At 55.7% G+C, this 24305-nt stretch overlaps 4 protein-coding genes across 5 annotated transcripts in view; 2 read left to right on the plus strand and 2 right to left on the minus strand.

Annotated features, from left to right (window-relative positions):
• CWC15 (CWC15 spliceosome associated protein homolog) overlaps positions 1-24305 on the minus strand; it is a 297815-nt gene that overhangs the window by 143550 nt on the left and 129960 nt on the right. The gene's annotated exons all lie outside the window — the stretch shown is intronic.
• MFRP (membrane frizzled-related protein) lies at positions 4603-9395 on the plus strand. Of its 2 annotated transcripts, none has more exons than XM_004585245.2 (13): positions 4603-4791; positions 4869-4971; positions 5085-5198; positions 5310-5480; positions 5608-5821; positions 6188-6318; positions 6463-6588; positions 6819-6895; positions 7119-7267; positions 7750-7880; positions 7968-8096; positions 8570-8697; positions 8812-9395. In XM_004585245.2, exons 1-13 carry the CDS (start codon positions 4738-4740, stop codon positions 9034-9036), a joined length of 1752 nt encoding a protein of 583 aa, XP_004585302.2. In that variant the 5' UTR covers positions 4603-4737; the 3' UTR covers positions 9037-9395. The 2 variants fall into 2 exon arrangements, with proteins under 2 accessions (XP_004585302.2, XP_058519734.1); XM_058663751.1 differs by having other exon boundaries at positions 8570-8670.
• On the plus strand, positions 9587-11497 carry C1QTNF5 (C1q and TNF related 5). The gene is made up of 3 exons (XM_004585163.4): positions 9587-9779; positions 10035-10294; positions 10628-11497. Exons 2-3 carry the CDS (start codon positions 10078-10080, stop codon positions 11143-11145), a joined length of 735 nt encoding a protein of 244 aa, XP_004585220.2. The 5' UTR covers positions 9587-9779; positions 10035-10077; the 3' UTR covers positions 11146-11497.
• On the minus strand, positions 13048-15891 carry RNF26 (ring finger protein 26). The gene has a single exon (XM_004585162.2). It carries the CDS (start codon positions 15274-15276, stop codon positions 13969-13971), a length of 1308 nt encoding a protein of 435 aa, XP_004585219.1. The 5' UTR covers positions 15277-15891; the 3' UTR covers positions 13048-13968.

Raw genomic sequence — 24305 nt, forward strand, 5'->3', positions numbered from 1 at the left:
TGAGCTGAACAGCCAGCCATATGATATCCACCCAGTCCCAGCAGCCACACCAGCGTCACCACCCACCTTGCAGGAGGTCAGGGATCAGACGTGGTGGATGTGTCTGCACCACATGGTCCTGAGGGGCCCTAAACTTCAACACCCAGTGCAGAAATGAGACCTCAGTGGCACTTCTGAGCCTCAGTGTCCTCATCCATAGTCTGGGCATAAGAGCACTGGGAGCTGTGGGTGGCAGTTAAGAAAGTTGGCTGGACCTGTGGGAAGACCCCAGCCAATGTCCCTCTTCTCTTGTCTCCCCAGTTATGCCATCAGAGCCCTGAGACTCTTTTGGGGAGTGAGGCTCAGCACATATTTCATGGCCTGATCACAGCTGAGTGAGGCACACTTGGGAGAGAGCATTGCCCCCCAACTAATGAGCTGGGTCCCCTCCATAGGTGCCCCACAACCCCAAAGAAGGAAGGGGCAGGGCTCTACCAGTCTGCCTCTATGGAGAGATCCTCCCTTTGGAGACAGCGTTGAGTTGGCTGGGTGAAGCTGCAGTGTTGCAGGCACCCCACCCCCCACAGGACCAGAAAAGATGGATGAGTGAGGAGAGGAAGAAGGAATAAATGCTGGGAGGGTAGTAAGTGGTCAGGTTCATGGCTGCCCCCTGCAAGGTGTGGGTTAAGAGATGGGGAGTGGAGAAAGAGGAAAAACAAGAGGATGTCCAGCAGTGTGATCCCAGCACCACGCAGGGTGGAAGGACTGGCCAGAGGGCAGCTAGCGAGCTGCCAGCCTGGAATAGAAGGCACGGCTGACCTTGAGTGGCGGGCAGGAGCAGGCGAGCACACTGCAGACCGTCAGCAGGAAACTGGGCCCATGCTCTCTGGAATACAAGCCAATGCCTGCAGGGACTTCGGGGGCCAGGAAACAGTCAAGCCAGCAGAGAAGTCCCCTGTGCTTGCCCTTGTGTCCCTAGTGACTAGCAGGAAAACCGTGAGAACATTCCCTCAGCAGCAAGGACAGGGAGAGCTGCAGGGCCTGTGGGGGCAAGAAGGTCAAGGCCGCCAGGGGCTGTGGGCTGGAAGAAAAGCAAGTCCAGGAGGCGACTGGGACAGCAGTAAGAAACAGGAACAGCCCAGGACTTCCAGCCCACGTCCTCGCCCACAGGCCCTCTCTGCAGTCTTTGCTTGTTTGATTGGTTGGTTTTGTTTAAGATTTATTTTTTGAAAGGCAGAGTGAGGAAGAGACAGAGATCTTCCATCCAACTGCTTCTCCAAATGGCTGCAACAGCTGAAGCTGGACCAGACCGAAACCAGGAGCCAGGAGCTCCTTTTGGGTCTCCTAAGTGGGTACAGGGGCTTAAGCACTTGGGCCATCTGTCACGGCTTTTCTCAAGTACACGAGCAGGAAGCTGGATCAGAACTAGACAAGCTGAGACTTGAACTGGTACCCATATGGTATGCTGGCACCAAAAGTGATGACTTACCCACTCTGTCACATATATATCATAGAGCTGGTCCACATACAACTCCTACCCCATCTACATGTTTATATAAAGAATATGGAAAATGCAAAAAACAGGGGGAGAGAAAAGAACATGAAGGTTGGCATTGTGGCACAGTGGATTAAATCTGTTTGTAATGCCAGCAACCTATACAGGTGCTCCTTTGAGTCCCAGCTGCTCTGCTTCCAGTGCAGCTCCCTGCTGATGCATCTGGAAAAGCAGTGAAAGATGGCCCAAGTACTTGGATCCTGCGTCCATGTGGGAGACCCAGATGGAGCTCTAGGCTCCTGGCCCAGCTCCAGCCCCAGTTTGGGAAGTGAACCAACGGGTGGAAGATCTCTCTCTCTCCCTCTCTCCCTTTCACAAAGGTGTAATGAATCGAGGAAGAAATGAAGGTTTCTGCCCTGAAGTGAGCCCTGCTCCTGCCAGCTGACCACTCTAGACAAAAGACGCTTGCAGGACGCTCAGTGACCTCTGGAGAATGGGAACACAGCCTCCTTCCTGACATTGCCTTCCCTCCCAAAGCGGGTGTGAGGATTGGTGAGGGGTCTGCTGGGGGGCCTGCCAGGCTTCACTGTCACAGCATTCTACTCAAGCCACTGTCACCCTGACTTGGCCCCACGAGGGGGTCCACCTCCTGTCCCTGAAACACTTCTGTGAAGCAGCACATGCAGCGAGGATATAAATGACAACAGCCATGTGTAACCATCAGGTCAGAGAGCAGTCTCTTGGCCTCGGGGTTCTCCATGCCTCCCTTCCCATCCCCTCACAAGTAGGAACCTTCTAAGAACCAGTTCCGGAGACCAACACCGTGGCACAGAGCCACCACCTATGATGCCAGCATCCCATATGGACACCAGTTCAAATTCCAGTTGCTTCAATTCTGATCCAGCACCTTGCTAATGCTCCTGGAAGCAGTGGAGGATGGCCCCAGTCTTTGGGCCCCTGTACCCACATGGGGAGAGCCAGAGAAGGCTCCTGGCTCCTGGCTTTGGACAGGCCACTGCAGCCATTTGGAAAACAAACCAGTGGACAGGAGAGCTCTCTCTGTCTCTCCACTCTCTTTCTGTGACTCTGCTTTTTCAAATAAATATTAATAAGTATATAAAATAATACACTGTGCCCAGCCCCCTCACTCCGTGATATAACACAGACTACCACTGAGCCTCCTAACACTCTCCTCGTCCTCCTGATCGTCCCTACCCAACCCCCAAGTTCTGCTGATTAAGCTTCCTTTTTGCCCTCAACTGCCCCCCTCTTCCAGGAAGTCCCCCAGCATGCCCCCATTTAAGGTAGCAATTTCTTCCTCAGCTTTCATACCCTTGCCTTTCCTCACAGCCCCCAACACTGTTTTGTGTCTGTACAGCAAACCAGCAGTTTTCAAAGGACCCCTTGCTGGGCCTCAGAATTACAGAGAATATCCCATTAGCTGTTGTTCTTGAGGGCTAGAACTATCAGTATTTACCAAATTGAAATCAGAAGCTGAAACGGTGTCACAGCATGCTAATCCTTTGCCTCTAATGTCAGCATCCCATATAAGCACCAGTTTGTGTCCCAGCTGCTCCACTTCCAATCCAACTCCCTGCTTTTGGCTTGGGAAAGCAACAGAGGATGGGTCAAGGCCTTGGGACCCTGCACACATGTGAGAGACCTAGAAGAAGTTCCTGGCTCCTGGCTTCAGATCAGCTCAGCTCTGGCTGTTGCAGCCATTTGGGGAGGAAGCCAGCAGATGGAAGATCTTCCTGTCTCTCCTTCTCTCTGTGTGTAAATCTGCCTTCCCAATAAAAATAAATCTTTTTTTAAAGATTCACTTATTTTGGGCCCGGTGGCCTGGCCTAGTGGCCAAAGTCCTCGCCTTGAACGCCCCGGGATCCCATGTGGGCGCCGGTTCTAATCCCGGCAGCTCCACTTCCCATCCAGCTCCCTGCTTGTAGTCTGGGAAAGCAGTCGAGTATGGCCCAAAGCCTTGGGACCTGGAGGAGGTTCCTGGCTCCTGGCTTTGGATCGGCACAGCACCAGCCGTTGTGCTCACTTGGGGATTGAACCATCGGATGGAAGATCTTCCTCTCTGTCTCTCCTCCTCTCTGTATATCTGCTTTTTCATTGAAAAAAATAGAGAGAAAGGTATATCATGGCAAACCTGAGGGCCTTAGCATTTACTGCCTCCCAGGAACTCTTGTCTCTGAATTTTGCAGGGCTGTGTGTCCTTGGAGAAGGTGCTTAACCTCTCCGGGCCTTAGCACCACCCTTCAGAAAGCTGTTATACTGCCTCATAACGTTATAAGGAGGAGAGAAACTGCCTGAGGCTTTAGACAGAACATTCAGAAATGGCAGCCAGAAACTGCTGCCTCCCAGCCTCCCACCCTACCCCCTAATGCCAGATTGACAGCCCCTGCCTCGTTTCCTGAGGGCAGCCAGGCCAAATAGATTTTCTATGCCAACATTGCTCCAGGAGGCAGAGGTGCAAAGGGACCACACTGTTTAAGGAGCGTGTGCCTAACAGAACGACAGCACAACTTCCTAACCAATGCTGGGGCCGCTTCTCCTCTCTGATCTTGCTCCCGCAGCTTTAGGGGCCACCAGGATAGGCAGCCCAACCCCACCAGCTCGCAACAGCTTTTCCTCTGGTCCTGGCCACGCAGGTGACCTAACTGGGTTACTAAAGACCCCGAAATGGCTGAACCCATCACCTTGACAGCACAGTGGTGGGACACATGGGCCTTAAAGCAGCCACACTCAGCTTCTCTTGCGTTCTCAGGGGCCTCTGTAGCCCTCTTGGCACCCACCCCCAAACAAGCAAGTGCTCTGCCTCCCTCCCAGCACCCTCAGCAGCATCCGGCAGGGGGCAGGGAGGGGCTGCCAGTCACTATCATTAGCCTCCTCCACCACGGCTCCCACTCCAGCCCACCCCCAGGCCTGATTCCCACTACTGGGTTTTCTCAGCTACTTCCTTTTCCTTTAAGAACTGCCACCCCACACCAGGGTCTTAACCTCAGCACCTTCAGCTGAGTTGGATTAAGAGATCATTTCAGGCCTTGGCACATTCCTTTGGTCTGCTGGCTGTCCCTCCCTCCCTACCCCATAGAGACAGAGTAGCCAGTAGCCCAGAGCAGCCTGCCAAGGGCAGCCAGGAACTGCTGTGCAGGAAGAGAAGCTGCCCTCGCGATAAGGGCTGTGCGGCTGGCAGGGAGCGGGTTCTCAGGCTCCTGGGTGCCACGGACACTCAAGAGAGCCATGAAGAGCAGTAGGCCATGAAGGACTACTCTGAAGTCATCGTCTGCCTGGAGGCAGCCGAACTGAGCAAGGTAAGGACCATCCCCCAACAGCCTGGCACTGTGACCCCCAGGGCCCTCTGCCCTCAGCTCAAGTCTCTCTCATCCAGACTGAGTTCTGCAATCCGGCTTTTGAGCCTGAAGCTGAGCAGCCCTGCCATTCACCTGCCTTCCAGGAGGACACCCCCCACAGTGGCCCAGCTCCCTGGCCTGGTAACAGGGTGGACTCGGGAACTAGGGCAGAGACCTGAGGCAGGGGGCTGAGGACAGTGTATGAGGGACGCCTGGGGGGAGGGTCTCTCCAAGTGTCCCCCTGGCTGCTGTAGGCCGGCACCCTGGCAGGCTGCAGCCCGACTGCCGCTTCTCCTGGCTCTGCGTGCTCCTGCTCGCTGGCCTGCTGCTCCTGCTGCTTGGGCTGCTGGTGGCCATCATCCTGGCGCGTGAGTACCAGGCCCCTCGGAAAGGCTCCCCCTGTGATTCTGTGAGCCCCATCACCTGGCGCGTACAGGGGGCAGCGCCTATGAACGCTCCTCCTCCATGTCCTGTCTCAGAATTGCAGGCCGCACCCCCGTCCAGTGCCACCTATGGCCCTCTGCCTGCCCGGGGCCTCCCCACCACTGCCTCTGTTACCACTACTCTCACCACTACTACCATGGCCCCTTGGGCACTTGGGACTCCTGGCCGGCTGCGGGAGGAGGGCATGAGTCCCATGACCCAGTCCGGTGAGTAATGAGGGCAGCTCTTACCGGATGGACAAAGTTGGAGGGGGAGAACAGGCAAAAAGAGGCACCTTAGGGAGCAAAGCACCTCTCACCTTTTGACTTCTGAACTCTAACCTCTTCTCTGCAGCTTGTGGGGGCCTCCTTCCTGGTCCCAGGGGCTTCTTCAGCAGCCCCAACTATCCAGACCCTTACCCTCCCCATGCCCACTGTGTGTGGCACATCCAGGTGGCCACAGACCACACGATACAGCTCAAGATTGAAGCTCTCAGCATGGAGAGTGTGGCCTCTTGTCTCTTCGATCGCTTGGAAATCTCTCCGGAGCCAGAAGGCCCCCTCCTCAGGTGGGTACCTCTGCCCCCAGGAGATGGCACCCCATCCCAAACCCCTATTCAGGGCACAGAACAATGTGAGTGCAGTGGGAATGACTGCACCTCTAGGTCCAGCTTTGCCGCCCCCACGCTGTGTGACTGACCTGTTTAATCATCTGTGAGGTGGGGCTCTTCCCAATGTTTCCCACAACGAGTACTACCAGGCAGATGCACAGTTGTGTGTTACCAGGTGGGAGGGTAGGGACTAAGGCAATCTGAGCACCCCAGGGATAGCAGAGGAAGCTCAGTGCACCAGTGGCTCGGGGGTTGCGAAATAGGAGAGCAGGGCCAGGGCAGGCCCCCAGCGCCAAGCCTGAAGGGGGCTCCATGATCTTGCAGGGTGTGTGGGAAGGTGGCTCCTCCCACACTCAACACCAATACCAGCCGCCTCCGGGTGGCCTTCGTCTCCGATGGCAGTGTGGAAGGGTCTGGTTTCCAGGCCTGGTACCAGGCTGTGACCCCCGGGCATGGTGAGTGTCTTCCAACCGTGTGCCCAGCGGCCTGCCAGGTGTCTGCTTCCCTCCCAGCAGTTTCTCCCAGTGCTGGGGGGAAAAAAAGTGGCAGGGGGAAGCAGAGACTTTGGGGGGCCTGCTGAAGGCAGATGCCATCTCCAGGGAGCTGTGCCCATGACGAGTTCTTCTGCGACCAGCTCATCTGCCTGCTCACTGACTCAGTGTGTGACGGCTTTGCCAACTGTGTTGATGGTAGTGATGAAGCCAACTGCAGTGCCAAGAGCTGGGGTATGGGACAGCCAGGTGCAGGGCAGGGATAGTCCTCGAGCACCTTCTGCAGGCTCTGGCTGGACTCCCCAAGCTCTGGCTCAGCCCCCAAACCTTAGGGTTCCCACCACTGCATGTACTCCCACTCCCAGTCAGAGCTTGTTCCGCTGTGGCCAGGGTCCAGCCTAGCCCTGCACCTGCTGAGTGGCAGTGCAAATCCAAAGCTGCTGAGCATCCCTGCCTCTCTACAGGGTGTGGGGGGAACGTAACGGGGCTCCAGGGCACGTTCTCTGCTCCCAGCTACCTGCAGCAGTACCCTCACCACCAGGTAGGTGTAGTGCTGTCCTGGGGAAGATGGGGGGCTGGCACATGAGCACATGGGAGGTGCCACTTCATCCTGCAGGACAGCAGGACAGCAAGCAGACATTCATGCACAGGGCTCACTCACCTCTGAGCCCAACCAACTGAAAGGCCTTCCCGAGCTGCCAATGACAGAACCACCCATGCCCTGCCTGCCTCTCTCTGAATGACTCCACCTGTGCCCTCCCCAGCTCTGCACCTGGCATATCTCGGTGCCCACAGGACACGGCATTGAGCTACAGTTCCACAATTTCAGTCTGGAGGCCCAGGACGAGTGCAAGCTGGCATATGTGGAGGTGTATGAGACCCACAGCTCGGGGGCCCTCAGCCTCCTGGGCAGGTACAAGGCCAGGGAAGGAGCCAGGGCTCACCACCACCCTTCCCCCACACTCCCTGCAAGCTGATCCGCAGGTTGCCTGCACACTGGCCCTGAGGTTCCCCACCTCCATCTTCTACTCCAAACCTGCCTCTCCACGATGACCGCCCCCCCCGCCAAAAGGCTTCTAGCTTCTGCCTGCCTTGCTTCATCCTCATGCTCACCCTTCCCCCAATATCTCCCACCCCAGTTCTTCCCACTCAGGGGGAACCTTTTTCACCTCCTTCATGCACCATACCATCCCTGCTTTTTCCCATCTCCAAGTGACTCAAGCTCAAGCAGCTTATGATTTAGTGGGCTGGTGGTGGTTCCTACCAGCTGCAAAGCTGCAAGCATGAATCAGTTACTGGGTCTCCCATCATCCCTGGCACAAGCCTGGGGGAGGCTCAGTGTGCCATGGGTTCAGCCAGGGGGCCATGGCCAGGATGAGTCTCCGCTTTGGGCAGGTTCTGTGGGGCGGAGCCACCGCCCCGTCTCGTCTCCTCGCACCATGAGCTGGCCGTGCTGCTGAGAACCGACCGTGGCATCAGCAGTGGGGGCTTCTCAGCCACCTTCCGGGCCTTCAATGCCACAGAGAGTTGGTGCCCCTGGACGCAGCAGGGGGGAGAGGGGGCAGCAGGGTGGGAGGAGAGGCAGAGGCACAGCCATGCTGCTATGTCTACAGACCCCTGTGGGCCCCGAGAGTTCTGCCAGGATGGAGGATGCAAGAGTCTGCAGTGGGTGTGTGACATGTGGAGAGACTGCACAGATGGCAGCCGTGACAACTGTACCAGTCCCCTCTTCCCAGCACCAGGTGAGCCCTGGCAGTCCTGGGTACCCAGGCATCCTGCTCTCCCCATGCTACTCTGCCCTCCCTCATGAGGGTGGGGAACAGCTGGGGGTCACTGTCCCATCTCAGGACTCTTGGTCTGTGGTGGCATTAGTACTTAGAGAGAGTCAGTGTAGGGAACATAAGATTTTGGGGAGTGGAGAGGTGAGACTTGGAGAGTCATCCATCCCTTCACACACAGTCCCTCTTCAGAGCTCAACTGCAAGGCAAAAATGAGGTAGGATGTGGAGCAGGGTGCCTCGCATTCCCTGAGGTCACAGGGGGTGCCCACCCAATGCCCAGGGCTGATGAATGATGCTTAGAGCAGGCTCCTGGACAGTAGGAGCTCTCCATCTGTGCCAAGCACCTCACCTTGTAACCTCTTAGGAGTCTCCTGACACCACAGGCCTGACCTGGGGTCCCACACTGACAGGTCCCTCTTTCTCCTCCCCCCGCAGAGCTGGCCTGCGAGCCTGTGCAGGTGGAGATGTGCCTGGGTCTGAGCTATAACACCACAGCCTTCCCCAACATTTGGGTGGGCATGGCCACCCAGGAGGAGGTGGGAGAGGTTCTCCGAGGTTACAAGGTACCTTGGGCCAGCAAGGAGGAGGAAGAGGAGGGAGGGAGGCTTCGGGTAAGGGGACCTGAGGGGGAGGAGCGTGCCCCAGCAAGCCTCAAGGTGGTTCTCTCCCTTCCTTAGAGCCTGACCAGCCTACCCTGCTACCAGCACTTCCAGAGGCTGCTCTGTGGGCTGCTGGTGCCCCGCTGCACCTCGCTGGGCAGCGTTCTGCCCCCTTGCCGCTCTGTCTGCCAGGAGGCAGAGCGCCAATGCCAGTCCGGCCTGGCCCTTCTGGGCATCCCCTGGCCCTTCAATTGCAACAGGCTGCCTGAGGCAGCTGGCATGGCCACCTGCGCCCATCCGTGACCCTGACACCGGCCCCTGTCCTGCACCTGCCCAGGGCTCCCTCACCTATCAGGGCAGGCAGGCAGGGTGGGAAGGGGCACTAACCTGGGGGCTCCCAGGAGGGGGAAGGGGAATCTGCATCACCACCCCTCTCCTTCCCAGTCTCTCTCCCAGGCTCCAGACTGCCCCCATCCTCCTTCCCCGTCCCTGACCTGGATCTCTGTCCTTGGCCTTCCCCCTTACTGCCTGCCTTTTCAAGTTCTCTGTCACCCACGTTCCCACTTTTTCGCTAGTCAGACAAGACTGTGAGTGCCCACTGACGTGCCAGGCCCTGCTCTGACCCCAGGGTGGGGGTGGAGGTGGGATAGTAGATGTCTGCCCCCCTCCCCGCCCCCCACGGTTCTCCCCCAGGGCCCCTGCCGGCACCACCTCCTGGGAACAGCTGGCGCCCTGCGGATTTGTCTCTCACGGTGGGGGGCGGGCTCCAGCCTCAATCTCCCTCCCTTCTCCCCCACACTTTGGCCGGCCGCCGGGCGACACCACGAGTTATTTCCCTGCTATTTCCCGGCCCGGAGCTCTTGGCCCCTGAACAACTGGTTTCCTCTCGGAGACTGGGAGGAGCAGCAGCCGGGCCGGCAGGGAGCGCACCGGGACAAGCGGGGCCGCCAGGGTCAGGGGGGCGCCTGGCTGTGGAGAAGCGCAGGGGCGGGAGCGCAGGAAGAAGCCGGCGTGGGGACATCCAGCAGCCGAGGAGCGGGCGAAGGGTGAGCCCTGCTAAGGGGGCGGTGAGTGCGGGGCGGGGGGAGGGGAGGTTTGCCGGGCCCGGCCACCTCCCCTCCCCTTCACCGATGATGCTCTCCGCAAATTGGGGGAGCCTCCTTCCTAATCCTCCACCACAGGCACCACCTCACGCCCCGCGACCGTTCCGGGGGCATGGCTGCAGTGGGATGGGGGACCGACGGGGGCCACGCCCAGGGCGGGAGGAAGGATGCCGACTCCGATGCCGCCCGGCCCCGCAGACTACCCAGAGGACGCGACCGTCGGGTTCCCGGTGCCGGCGCCATGAGTCCGTTCTTCGCCCTGTTGCTGCTCCTGGGCCTGGCGGCAGGCTCGCCCCCGTTGGACGACAACAAGATTCCCAGCCTATGTCCGGGACACCCCGGCCTTCCAGGCACGCCGGGCCATCACGGCAACCAGGGTCTGCCTGGGCGCGACGGCCGCGATGGCCGCGACGGTGCGCCCGGACCTCCTGGCGAGAAAGGCGACGGCGGGAGGCCGGGTAAGGAGGCACCTTCGCGGCCATCCTTGTGTGGGGTTATCTGGGTCAACTGGGTTAGACTTTCACCCTCTTGTACCCTTCATCCCCACCAGGGGATGCAACTCCCCCTTCCCGACCCTTTGCGGCTCTGCACCGGATGGGGTGGAGGGTGGACCGGAATGAGTCAGCCAGCAGGAGCCTGAACTCTGGGAACCCACTTGGGCCAAAGCCTCTTAGATCTGCTCCAAGCTCTGCGGGAAGGTGTGGAGGGGGTCGAGCCCTGAGCTGAGGATGGGATCCTTAGAGGGGTCCTGCCCCTGGCACACTGTCGTTCACCGCTCCCCTTACCCACAGGACTGCCAGGGCCGCGCGGGGAGCCCGGGGCCCGGGGAGAGATGGGCCCCCCTGGACCCACCGGGCCTGCAGGCGAATGCGCGGTGCCCCCACGCTCTGCCTTCAGTGCCAAGCGCTCAGAGAGCCGGGTGCCTCCGCCCTCTGACGCACCCCTGCCCTTCGATCGTGTGCTGCTGAATGAACAGGGCCATTACGATGCAGTCACGGGCAAGTTCACCTGCCAGGTGCCAGGGGTGTACTACTTTGCCGTCCATGCCACCGTCTACCGGGCCAGCCTGCAGTTCGATTTGGTCAAGAATGGCGAATCCATTGCCTCTTTCTTTCAGTTTTTTGGGGGATGGCCCAAGCCAGCCTCGCTCTCAGGAGGTGCCATGGTGAGGTTGGAGCCCGAGGACCAGGTGTGGGTGCAGGTGGGTGTGGGTGATTACATTGGCATCTATGCCAGCATCAAGACAGACAGCACTTTCTCTGGATTTCTGGTCTACTCGGATTGGCACAACTCCCCAGTCTTTGCTTAGTGCCGGCAGCGAAGTGAGTCATACCACTCCCTGAGGAGGAAGAGGAGGGTGTGACACTGACAGCCACATCATCCGGGAGGGCTGGCCCCTCTGTAACCGACGTCCTGCTGTGGACAAGGAATGGGGAACCGAGGCTGGCAACATGGGGCAGCAGCTGGACTTCTGCCCAAGAACACAGGAGTGGGTTTTGTGCTGCCAAGTCTAGGTGGGTCCCCCGGTTGCTCGGACCCAGGGTCCTAAAGGTAGGGTGCAGTCATTCTGGTCTTCTACTTCTCTGAGCTCTCCCTCATCCCTCCTGCTCCCTGGCCAGCCCTGTTTCTCAGAGACCACTCAATAAATCTAAAAAACCTCCCACTGGCTTCAACGTTTATTCTGTGGTGGGGGTGCCCCATTTCTGAAGGTCACTGAGGAGTTGGGCATTGTTCAAGCAGAAGGGAGGGTTTGGGGGATGAGCTGTTGGCCTAGAGTTGGAATGCCTGGGTTCCAAACCCAGCCCTGGCTTCTGACCAGGCTTCCTGCCAATGCAGACCCGAGGAGGCAGTGGCTGGCTTCCTGCCACCTACACAGGAGACCCAGATTAAGTTTCCAGCTCCTGGATTTAGTCCAATCCTGGCCCTAGCCCAAATCTGAGGGCAGTTGGGGAGTGAGGATGGGAGCTCTCTATGTCTGTCTGCCTGTCAGATAAAAATGGGAACAGCAAAAATGTTTGCCAGTGGGTTGGAGCCATGGAGCAGGGGGCCCAGCTGGATGAGAAGCTGTCCAGAGAGCTGTGTGGGCTGTGAACTGGGGCAGCTGATCAAGGGGCTACCTTCTGGCAGGGCTTCTGGCCAGAGCAAAAGGCAGCTTTTCTCACCCACAAATGCCAAATGAACTGGGCAGGGTCGCCTCCACCACACATAGCCTTCCCTGACCTATGAGAAAAGCGCCCAGAGGGTTTTCAGTGTGGCCGCTCTGGCTGCTGGCCTGGTCCCTAGATGACTAGGAAGGAAGCTGTTGGTCTGGCTCCAGCATTGCTGGTGTCTAGAAAGATGTTCTTTCTGCGACAACCGCAAGGGGGCACCCCAGCTCCAAAACACAGTGTTGACCCGGAGCAGCTGGAGTTGAACTAGCAGAGCAATTAGCAGCGGGAGGGCTGCTGAGGTCTGCCAGAGCAATTCCCAAAGAGGGTGGGGGAAAGGAGGCCCTTTGGCTGCCAGTTCAGGAAGTTTATCTCCTTTCATAAAATGTCTATACCCATGTTAAACAGAGACTGGAAGGAGCCAGGGTTGGGGAATTGGAGAATGTCAAACCTCCTATTCAATGTAAAGGGCTGGTCATCTCAGGGGTGGGCTGAGCCACTAAATCCAAGGCCCTCCTGAAGGCCTTTCAGGGCTTTCCTCCTCTAATCTTCACAATCCAGTCTGGGGGGGGGGGGCCCTCCATCCAGCCCCTCAGTGGACCCAGATCACAAGATGGAGACACCTTCCCCCCGTCCCAACTTCCACTTGTAACATAATTATGGGGATGGCCCTGTGCTGGCAGATAATAACAAGGTCCCAAACCCCAGCCAGAGATGGGCCTCGGCTCCCTGCTTCCCTGCTCCCCACCGGGAGCTCCCACATACAACACTCTGGCCCACCATAGCACCTACTCCATGCCAAGAGCCACAAAGACACTAGCACCTCCCCAGAACAGAGTGGGTGGGATTCCAGGCTGCAGAAGGAGCCCCCAGTTCCCTCCTGGGAAGGTTGACTCCAGGGGCAGAGCTAGCAACAGAAAAGTTTCACATACCAGAGGGCATGAGGACCACCACATAGCAGGGGGATCTTCTCTCCTCTTCCCCCAGCCCAGGACCCGCAATGGCACAGGTCACCCTGACCACTGCCCATGCGCCCTCCCATAGATGCACCCAGAATCTGTGAGAACTGTCAACAGAACATTATTTATTGGAAACTGGGCCGGCCAGACCCCTCCAGGAGCTGCTTCTGAAACAGCTGTTTATGTGTCTGAGCCTAATGAAAAGCAATCTGTACTCCCACTGCCCGCCACCCCCAGCACTGCAGAGGAACAGGCAAACGAAGATCGTCAGCCTTCTCCGATGTGGAGAGAGGGGAACAGGGACTGAGTAGAAATGTAGAAATCTGGTCAGCCCTCCTGAGGCACCCAGCAAAGCTGGGATGCCCGAGGGCAGTGGTCCCAAAGCCAGGAGGCACACACATGGACTCAATTCCCAGCTCAACTCCCGAGCCAGGCCTTTCCACCAGGTCAGGAGGGAGCCTCACAGGATCATGACAGGGACAAACAGCCCCAAAGGCCCCTGAGATGCCACCCCCAAACCTTCCCAGGGTACTGGGGCTGGGGCCAGACACAGATCCGAGAATCTGTGAGTTGCCAAAATACCCAAATGACACTGATCAAGACTGCAGAAGCTGGGGGTACAGGTGGGAAGGAAGCAGGGAAAGGACCTACAAATCCCCCACAGGAAGCCCAGAGGCAGACGGGCAGCCACAGGGGCTGGAATCTGGGTGGGCCCCAGGCAAGCTGGAGCAGAGCCCACTGCATTGCCCAACCCTAGGGCCCTTGCATAGTGATGCACTCACCACCCTGGGCAAAGTCCCGCCTGGGGAAGAAGCCATGCAGCCCCGTGCCACCGCCCCCGCCCCAGATCGCAAACCGCCGAGCATCTCCCTTCTTGGTGTATGGCTTGGAGGCTCTTGGTAAGTTAGCCACGGGGAGGACAGCGGGAATTCAGGCGAGGATCTGGAGATGTGGGGATGCTGCCCTAGCGCAGGTGCCTGCGTGGAGCGTGGCAAGTGGACGGGTGGGCAGGCAAGGTGGCAGCCTTCAGAGGTAGACATTGAGGGTCTGCAGGATGCCCCGGCGGCAGAGTGGGCAATTGCGGTGGTAGACAGGGTGGCGCATGAGGATCTCAGTGCAGGCCTGGCACAGGCACAGGTGCCGGCAGGGCAGCAGCAGCACCGTCTTGCTTTGGTCCTGGCAGATGACACACTTCTTCCGCTCCTCTTGTTCCTTCAGCAGCTTCCAGGGGTCTTGCCCGGCTGTAGGCTCCTCTTCATTGAGCCGCTCCCGGCCCCAGGTGGGCGTCACTCTGACGCTCCTCACCTCCTCCGAGTCCTCCTCTGTGGGCTCTAATTGGAGCCCAGCTTCAGGAAGAGGATCCTGCGCCCGGGGCCGGGCCAACACCCTACGGGGGCCACCCTGGGGGGCTCCACGTGCCCCTGCCCGGTTTGGCCAGCTTGCTAGCTGCAGGCTGCGACTCCAGATGCGACGCCATGCCTCCAAGCCCAGTGCCAGGCGAGAGAGCCGCATAACATCCTCCCGGAGTCGGTGGTAGGACGGCCGAGCTTGCAGCTGACCAAGAGCTCGGGTGGCCAGCCTCACAATGAGGTCTGGGTGCAACACAGTCACGGTCACCGCCAGTACACAAGCCAGCAACACCAGACCCGTGAGATTGACAAGCACAAAGCTGGCCAGGAGGCGGGCGGATGAGGCCAGAAGCTCCAGCGCTAGCTGACAGGGTGTCCACAGGAGGATGGCCATGGCCACAGCACTGCTAGAAATGTGGGCCAAGAAGGTGGCCACCACATCCGTCATCCTCCACAAAGGGGCCGTGACTGCATCCCACAGGACCAGCACCAGGGAGAAGAGGTTCTGAGTGCCAATGAGGCAAATGTTGACCAGACTGTTGATCACATAGGCCACCAGGCTCATGGCAATGGCGCAGACATCACAGGCCTGGCGCAGCAGAGCGTGCCCGCTGGAGACCACGTTGAGGACACCCCGATGCAGCAACTCCCGGCTCCGCAGCGCCCCGTGAGAGGCCAAGTGTCCCAAGAGCTTTAGGCTCTCCAAGCCAGAATAGCAGCTGTAGAGCAGCGTACACAATGCCTGTAAACCCCCAGAGGTGAACCGAACCAAGGTCTCGAACAAGGCCAACAGCGACAGCAGGACACCGCGGCCCAAGTGCAGAAGGCTGGTCAGTACCGTGTGCGGCAGGTTGTAGATGAAGGCCAGGAGCCAGGCCAGGGTAGCCAAGAGGGAGGACACCAGCAGAAAGTTGAGGTCCAACACCAATGTCAGCATGTCCAGGACCAGGCCCACCCCGTTTACCACCAGGTACACAGCCTCCATGATTGGGCTAGCAAAGTTAGTCCTGAAAGAAATCTGTCTTCTCGGCTTGAGAACGTTGTCAAGGTTGTTAACACTTGAGGGGGGGGGAAGGGTCAAGGATGTGGAGGGCGGGTAAGCAATCTGACCCAAAGGGAACCAAGAACTTGACGAAGAAGAGGGTGCAGCTAAGTAGAGTCAGGAGAGGGAAAGGGGGTCAGGTGCCGGTCCAAGAGTCCCGGGGTGGAGGGCGGTTTGGCTGGAAGGGAAGACACCAGGCATCTCCGAAGGGAAGGCGAGCCGGGCTGGAGAAGACACCCTAGCCTTGGAGGCCGCGTGTGGCGTTCCAGGCCGGGCAGCGGGTCAGCGCAGGAGACCGGGAACGGATATAATGGGATCGGATCGGACCGGGCCGGGGCCGGGGCCGGGAGGGGGCGGCGCAGGCTGGGCGCAATCCAGCCACGCAGGTGCCCCCTGTCCCCGCCCGGCCCCTGTCCTCCCGTTCGCGGCGCTTTGCACTCAAAGGGGAAAGTGGGAGAGGGAGTCAACCTCAGCAAATCCCAGGCGCGGCCTCCACTTCGATGGGCGCCGCCATCTTGCGTCCGAAGAGGGTGGGGCAAAAGGCGTGACGGGCGGGGAGGGGGCACGACGAATTTCGACCAATCGGTGAGAGCCAACAGCAGGGACGTCGAGCTGTCATTGGCCCGTTTGAACGGCGCCTAAACTTGCGCACTGTCCATAAGCAGGGGCGGAGGCACAGTGAAATCCCCGCCCCTCGGTCGCGGTGATTGGTCCGCTGGCGGGCAGCGCCCAGCTGGGCCCGCCTCCAGGAGCCGGACCATGGGCCTGGCTCGAACCGGACGCCGCTCTTTAGATGGCCACAGTGGAGAGTGTGGAGGGCTGGACGTCCCCGGGGCTTCGCTGCCCCTGATCCCGCTCGGGCCCGCCGCCTCTGCCCTTCCTTCCTTCGTTCTGTCGTGTATGGAACTCCTCTGGACACACCGCGTGTAAACGCAGCCTGGTTCCCCAGCGGCTCCCAAGGGGAGACAGATTGTTTCTGGAGATTCCAGACCTCCTCCTGCAGGTCTGTGCAGAATTCTCCGAGGACCTGCTTGTCACCGGGCTTGGGAAGTGCCAGGTGCCGGGTGGCTCTATCAGGCTCCGGGAGACATCGATCTTTCCTTTCCCATTAAGACTTAACTTAGGGCCCGGCAGCGTGGCCTAGCGGCTAATGTCCTCGCCTTGAACGCACCGGGATCCCATGTGGTCGCCGGTTCTGGTCCCGGCAGCTCCACTTCCCATCCAGCTCCCTGCTTGTGGCCTGGGAAAGCAGTCGAGGACAGTCCAATGCATTGGGACACTGCACCATGTGGGAGACCCGGAGGAGGTTCCAGGTTCCCGGCCTCGGATCGGCGCGCACCGGCCGTTGCGGCTCACTTGGGGATTGAACCATTAGATGGAAGATCTTCCTCTCTGTCTCTCCTCCTGTCTGTATATCCGGCTTTCCAATAATAATAAAATCTTAAAAAAAAAAAAAAAAAGACTTAACTTATTTGTATTTGAAACGCCGAGAAAGAGAAACAGAGAGTGAAATCTTCCATCCTCTGGTTCGCTCCCCAAGCGGCTGCAACAGCCGGAGCTGAGCCGGAGCTGAGCCAATCGGAAGCCAGGAGTCAGGAGCTTCTTGTGGGTCTCCCATGTGAGTGCAGAATCTCAAGGCTTTGAGCCATCCTCCTGCTCCTTTCCCAGCCATAAACTCTCTATCTCTTTCTCTCTGCATATCTGCCTTTCCAATAAAAAGTAAATTTAAAAAAAAATTGTTTTTTAACTCAAAATCTGTTAAGCCTCCACCTGTCTTACTGACATCCCATATGGGTGCTGGTTCATGTTCTATCTGCTAATTCACGCCCGAATGGCCTCAGTGTCCAGAACTGAGCCAATTTGAAGCCAGGAGCCAGGAGATTCTTTCAGGTCTCCCACGCAGGTGCAGGGTCCCAAGGCTTTGGGCCATGCTCCCTGCTTTTCACAAGCAGGGAACTGGAAGGGAAGTGGAGCGGCTGGGATACGAACCAGGGCCCATATGGGATCCCAGCACATGCAAGATGCGAATTTAGCCACTAGGCTATTACACTGGGCCCAAGAATGCCAATCTATGCATTCCAGCTTAAATCAACAAACACGAAAGCAAAACAAATAAACCTACCTATGTTGCAAGTAAGTCCGCATGGAAAGGAGAGGGGTACACCCTGACCCCACATGTTGAGGGGAAAAAAAGCCCTTGAACTGTGGCTACTGGGTTTGATTTTGTGGGAGTCTACTGACATTGTGATTGGACGTGTCTCGTGGGACTGAACAGACAGGGCTAGCATGTTGAAAAGCAGAGTTCTCCGGGGAAGGGAGACTCAGACACGGGATGCAGAAACTGAGGGTACAACCTTGGGAGCAAGAGTAGGATGGGGAGTCATCAGTGTGACCATCTAATGGCTTTTCATCCGCATCCCCACCCAGAAAGGCCCAGGGCACTGAACATGCCCAGGGCCCACACATTCATTCCTCTCCTATTTCCCACTACAAGTAACCTTGAGAAAAATGGGCTCAAACAGAAAGGACACAAAGTAAGCTTGGTTGTGTCTGCAATGTAGTAATCCAAAAACTTCTCAGGGAATGGAGAGTGCCAAAGGACAAGGGAATCAGCTTAAAGACAGCCAAGTCTGCGTTGACCTCAACATTGAAAGAAGTCAAGGACAGGTGGCAGGGGTTGTGGTGCAATGGGTTAAGCCACTGACTGCTTGAGACACCCACCTGGTTAGAGTCCTGGCAGCTCTGCACTTCCCATTCAGCTTTCTGCTAACACCGCCAGGATGCAGCAGTGATGGCCCAAGTTCTTGGGTCACTATCACCCACAAGGGGCTATGGACAGAGCTCCAGGCTGCCGGCTCCAATCTGGCCCAGACCGAACTAGTACAAGCCTTTGGGGAGGGCATGGAAGATTCCTCTATCTGCCTCTCAAATGAATACATTAGTAAAGCTTTAAGGGCCTCGCCTTGAACACGCCGGGGTCCCATATGGGCGCCGGTTCTAGTCCCAGCAGCTCCACTTCCCATCCAGCTCCCTGCTTGTGGCCTGGGAAAGCAGTCGAGGACGGCCCAAGGCTCTGAGACCCTGCACCGTGTGGGAGACCCAGAAGAGGTTCCTGGTTCCCCGGCACAGCACTGGTCGTTGTGCTCACTTGGGGAGTGAATCATTGGACGGAAGATCTTCCTCTCTGTCTCTCCTCCTCTCTATATATCTGACTTTGTAATAAAAAATAAATAAATCTTTTAAAAATTTTAAAAAAATAAAGCTTTAAAAAATAATAAGGACAAGCACAGAGTAAGGCCCACTGAATAAAATAGTAAGGTGTGAGTCCAGATAAAAAGATACAGATCAACAGATAGGAACCTATGCTGTGGTGCAGCAACAAAGTAAATTAAACTGCCACATGCCATGCCAGCATTCCACATGAGCACTAGTTCAAGCCCCAGCTGCCCCACCTCTTCATGTCAATGTTAATGAACTTTTAAAAAACATTTATTTTACTTTCAAGTCAGAATTACAGATAAAGAGAAACTGACATAGAGAGATCTTCCATATCAACTGGCTTATTCCCCAAATAGCCACTATGGCCAGAGTTGAGCTGTTTTGAAGCTGGGAGCCAGGAGCTTCGCCAGGTCTCTAATACAGGTGATTGGTCCCAAGAACTTGGGTCATCCTCTGCTGCTTTCCCAGGCCATTAGGAAGCATTGGAAGTGGATGGGAGCTGGATTGGAAGTGGAGCAGCCAGACCTTGAACTGTTGCCCATATGAAATGTCAGAGCTGCAGGTAAAGGATTAGCTTGCTATGCTACCACAGCAATCTCAAGTGTTAATGGACTTTAAAGAAATAAAACTTGGGCCTGGCGCAATAGCATAGAGGTTAAAGTCCTTGCCTTGAAAGCCCCGGATCCCATAAGGGCGCCGGTTCTAATCCCAGCAGCCTCGCTTCCCAACCAGCTCCCTGCCTGTGGCCTGGGAAAGCCACGGAAGACGGCCCAAGGCTTTGGGACCCTGCACCAGCATGGGAGACCTAGAAGAAGGTCCTGGCTGCAACGGCTTCGGATTGGCTCAGCTCCAGCCGTTGCAGCCGCCTGGGGAGTGAACCATCAGACGGAAGATCTTCCTCTCTGCCTCTCCTCCTCTATGTATATCTGCCTTTCCAATAAAAAAAATAAATAAATATTTTTTAATGGGAAAAAAAGACATAAAACTTAGAAAACAGACCTATATTTTGCTTTAAAAGACTATGAAAATAGGGCCTGGCACAGTAATGTAGTGGCCAAAGTCCTCACCTTTAACACACCAGGATCCCATATGGACGCTGGTTCTAATCCCGGTGGCCCCACTTCCCATCCAGCTCCCTGCCTGTGGCCTGGGCAAGCAGTCAAGGGCGGCCCAAAGCCTTGGGACTCTGCACCCGGGTGGGAGACCCAGAAGCTCCTGGTTTCTAGCTTTGGATCGGCGCGCACCAGCCATTGCAGCCACTTGGGGAATGAACCATCAGACAGAAGATCCTCCTCTCTGTCTCTCCTCCTCTCTGTATATCTGCCTTTCCAAAAACAAAAAAAATTACGAAAATAAAAATATAAACAATAAAGATATAATGAAAAAAAATGAAAAAAAGATATAATGAAACCTTGTTCTGCAATAAAATGTTATCTATCATCCCTTAGCAATGTTTAAACATAACACAGCATTTATTGTTAATTTCTGAACACTGTTTTAAACACTGTTTTTATTGCATTTTATTTTTGATGATGTTTACATAGTTGAGAAGGGTGCATATCCATGTGAACCACTGATTAGGGTGGGAAGGGTCGAGGATTAGGGGAAGGTGGATAAGATCATTGTTTCTAATTTTCTTTTTCTTCTTCCTGTATCTGGGGGAAGGCCGAAGAGAAGAGGAGAAGCTGCACCCAGCATCCCAACCTCATCAGTACCTGGGATTGTGGGATGGCCACCTGGTATCATTCCAGGTCCCTGATGTGGGGCATGCCCCAAGGGTGCTGCTCAAATGATTTTGACAGTTCTAAACTGCTATTGTTTTTGTTGCTTAAAGGATGAGAAATCGCTTCCAAGGGACACTTGGAAAGTCCACATTAGCGTCTCCATTTACCTAGGTACTTGCTGTTGAAGTTTGGCTAGGAGAGTTGTCCAATTTGTTCCACCTTCCATCCTCTGCTATGGCACTAGATGTCCTCTGCAGGCTCCAATGAACTGCCATGCCCCCATGTACATATGGGTATGGCATCCACTACACAGACCTCAGCAACTGAGGAGTCCCAGTTCTGACTCCTGCACTCCATGGTCAGCTCAGAAAGCCTATGATTTTCCCCATGGTTGGAATTCTGAGTCCAGGGGTCTAGTTAGTGGGATCCCCAAAAATCCTTACCAGAAGTAACCTTAGAACCTGACCCCTGTGTGTGCCAGCAGTACAGGGTCTAGCTCAGTCTGTCACCCACATCAGCCTGCACATACACTGGTGGTTGCAGTTTTTGGGTTAGTTCTATCTCAGTCCCATCTCTTACTCAAAACAATGAATGCTGTGGCCCAGCCCATCCTGCCCACCACACACTCCATCTTCCCCCACACCAGTGGAACTTCAGCCCAATAGGAGTGACCCCTAATAATCCCCACCAAGCCTGCCCCCAGCCCGGGTTCCTACGCATACCAGTATGTATAGCAGACTAGTCTAGTCTATCCCACATCCCATTCAACTTTTGTACACACCAATGAGTGCTATAGTCTAGCTCAGCCCAACCAACCCCATTACCCAGCCCACATGCTGGTGGGTGCTATCACCTGTCCAGTCAGGTCCACCTCCAGCCTTGGTTCTCATGCTACCAGTGGGAGCTGCAGCCCATCAGAGGAGTGCCTATAGTCTCCCTATTAGGCCCACTGTAAGTTCCAGATCTTGTGATTTCCAGGTGGTTCTGCAGTCTAGTTTGACAGGATTTGCCCCCATTCCCAGCAGTTGCCATCTGATGCTGTGGCAAAGCCCAACCAGACTGCACTTACTCAGGCTCATGCATACACCAGTGGAAACCATTGCTTAACCTAGCCTCTCTTCCTAACCCAGCTCACACGAAGGCCAACGAGTGTTGTAGCTCTGCCCAGCCTGGTCTGCCCCAGTCCCAGCTGTTATACTCATCAGCAGGAACAGTGGCCCATAAGCATTGCTTTTCACAGATTAGTGAAAACAGAGCAAAGTTCCTCCAAACTGAAGCTAATATTTTAATTATCTAGGAACAATAATCTTCAAGGTAGGTCAATTAATTTGGAATTACTGGTCTAGAAACATGCCTTGTGATCCACTTTTTATAGCAGCATGATTAAGGATTTGGCTGAAGTTAAGGAGAGAAAAATTAATTTTATGGAATATATAGGACTTGATGAATTTCTGTGACTATTACTCACCATCTTGAGAACACAATCAATCATCAAATAACTATGTTGCTTATCTTGGATGCTTTGTTGATTTTTAGTCAAACAAAAATTATAGCTTTATGATATATATATATATATATATATATATATATATACCCGCATGCACATATATATACATGCACACATACATACATAGATCTTATTTATTTAAAACAGTGACAGGCAGAAAGCTCTTCTGTTCTACTAGTTCACTCCCTAATGGCCACCACTGCCAGGTCTGGGCCAAGCTGCAGTCAGGAACCTGGAATTCTTTCTGAGTCCCACCAAACGGATGGCTGGGACCCAAGCACTTGGGTCATCTTCTGCTGCTTTCCCAGGCACATCAGCAGGGAGCTGGATCAGAAGTGGAGCAGCCAAAACACGAACCAAGCCTGTATGGGATGCCAGCATTGCAGACTGTGGCTTTACACACTCTTCCACAGCACTGGCCTTGACCTATTGAGTTGCCTTAGCAGGGCCAGACCAAATGATTTTGCAGGCCTTGTATGGCCTGTGGGCCTGCTGGTCCCACTCCCACAGCCTATGGGAAGGGACAGATGTTTGGCATGGCTGTTAAGACACCACTTGGGACACCTACATCCCACTTCCAAGTGCTCATCAGCTCTGATTCCAGTCCAGCTTCCTGCTGATGCACACCCTGGGAAGGCAGCGGATAATGGGTCAAGTTCTTGGCTTCCTGCCATCCCCGCAGGAAACCTAGTTCAGCCTGGCCCAGTGCTGACCGTTGTGGGCATTTGGGGAGTGAACTAGCAGATGAGGATCTCTGCCTTTCCAAAATAAAGAGGAAATAGATAATTTTGAATTTAAGAATATATGGGACCCAGATACAGGAAAGAGAAAAAGATGTGGAAATAATGGTCTCACCCACCTTCCTGTAGCCCTTGACCCTATCACCTAATCAACTATGTAAAATTCATCAAAAATAAAAGCAATTATAAAAATATATGGGAGGACATAAGGAACTTGAGCATCCATGCAGGGTGTTGCAACCAACCCTCATGGCACTGAACAACAACCACATGGCCTTCTATACCTAGATCTTTAACTCAGAATGATATTCTGGCAATTGGTCCCTATCAATGCACAGAGATCATCCTCATCCTTTACATATGTGTGAGTCTGATTTCTTATTTGTCCATTTCTTGCTTTTGGAGTGGTCTCCGATCACATCCTTGGCATGAGGCTCTTTGCCATCATCCTGAACAGCTACACAGGTGCTGCCCCGGGAGCATGCATCTACCCCGTCTTCAAGACACATGTAGGGCCCGGCGGCGTGGCCTAGCGGCAAAAAGTCCTCGCCTTGAACGCACCGGGATCCCATATGGGTGCCGGTTCTAAACCCGGCAGCTCCACTTCCCATCCAGCTCCCTGCTTGTGGCCTGGGAAAGCAGTCGAGGACGGCCCAAAGCTTTGGGACCCTGAACCCGCGTGGGAGATCTGGAAGAGATTCCTGGTTCCTGGCTTCGGATCGGCGTGCACCGGCCCGTGGCGGCTCACTTGGGAAGTGAATCATCGGACGGAAGATCTTCCTTTCTGTCTCTCCTCCTCTCTGTATAGCTGACTTTGTAATAAAAATAATTAAAAAAAAGACACATGTAGTCATCAACCGCAGGCTCAGCCGCTGTCAGCACAGAGGACTTCCCTCAATGCCGAGCATGCAGCATATGCTCAAGACACGCAGCGAAGACGGCAGCTGAATTCCACCTGCCAAGCAGCCATGGAGGAGGGCGAACTTCACATCCATCACACGTGCCCCAGGATGCCTTCCTCGGCCACGGCCATGGATCAGGGTCCTACTGGAATCTTGGATGCACCTGACCCTCTGGATGCTGGCTTGACACCATGTGCCCCTTTTCTCAGCAGCTACCCTGGCCTCCACTGTGTGGAGTTCATGGGTAGCTTGCTCCTAGAGGACTCTGGGTGAGTGAGGGCAGGAGGAGAGGCTGCCAGTAGGTGTCAGTCACATGTGGGACATATGAGATCAGTCTCTCCTCCAACCCAACCGCCTGCCTGTCCCCCATCCTAGTGTGTTTGATTTTCTTCTGAAGATTTATTTATTTGTATTGGAAAGGAAGATCTCAGAGAGAAGGAGAGACAGAGATCTTCACTCCCCAAATGGCCGCAACAGCTGGAGCTGAGCCAAGCTGAGCCAAGCCGAGCCAAGCTGAGCCAAGGCCAAACCTAGGAACTTCTTGTGGGTGCAGAGTCCCAAGGCTTCGGTCCATGCTCCACTGCTTTCCCAGGCCACAAGCATGGAGCTAGAAAGGAAGTGGAGCAGCCAGGACACGAACCAGCACCCACATGGGATCCTGGGGCATGCAAGGCGAGGACTTTAGCCACTAGGCTACCAGGGCTCTAGTTGCTATTCTTCTGCTGGGCTAGATTGGCTACTGGGATTAGAAGAAAACCACAACCTAACATAGGAGGCAGCCTCCCCCAAGGGGAACAGGATGTTCTGTGGCCCAAGGGCGAGGGGGTCCTGGAAGGGAAGTAGAGCCTTGAAGAGAAGGGTGTAAGCTCTGGTTGGGAAG

Source organism: Ochotona princeps, chromosome 4 (assembly GCF_030435755.1).
Source record: "Ochotona princeps isolate mOchPri1 chromosome 4, mOchPri1.hap1, whole genome shotgun sequence".
NCBI classification, from domain to species: Eukaryota; Metazoa; Chordata; class Mammalia; order Lagomorpha; family Ochotonidae; genus Ochotona; species Ochotona princeps.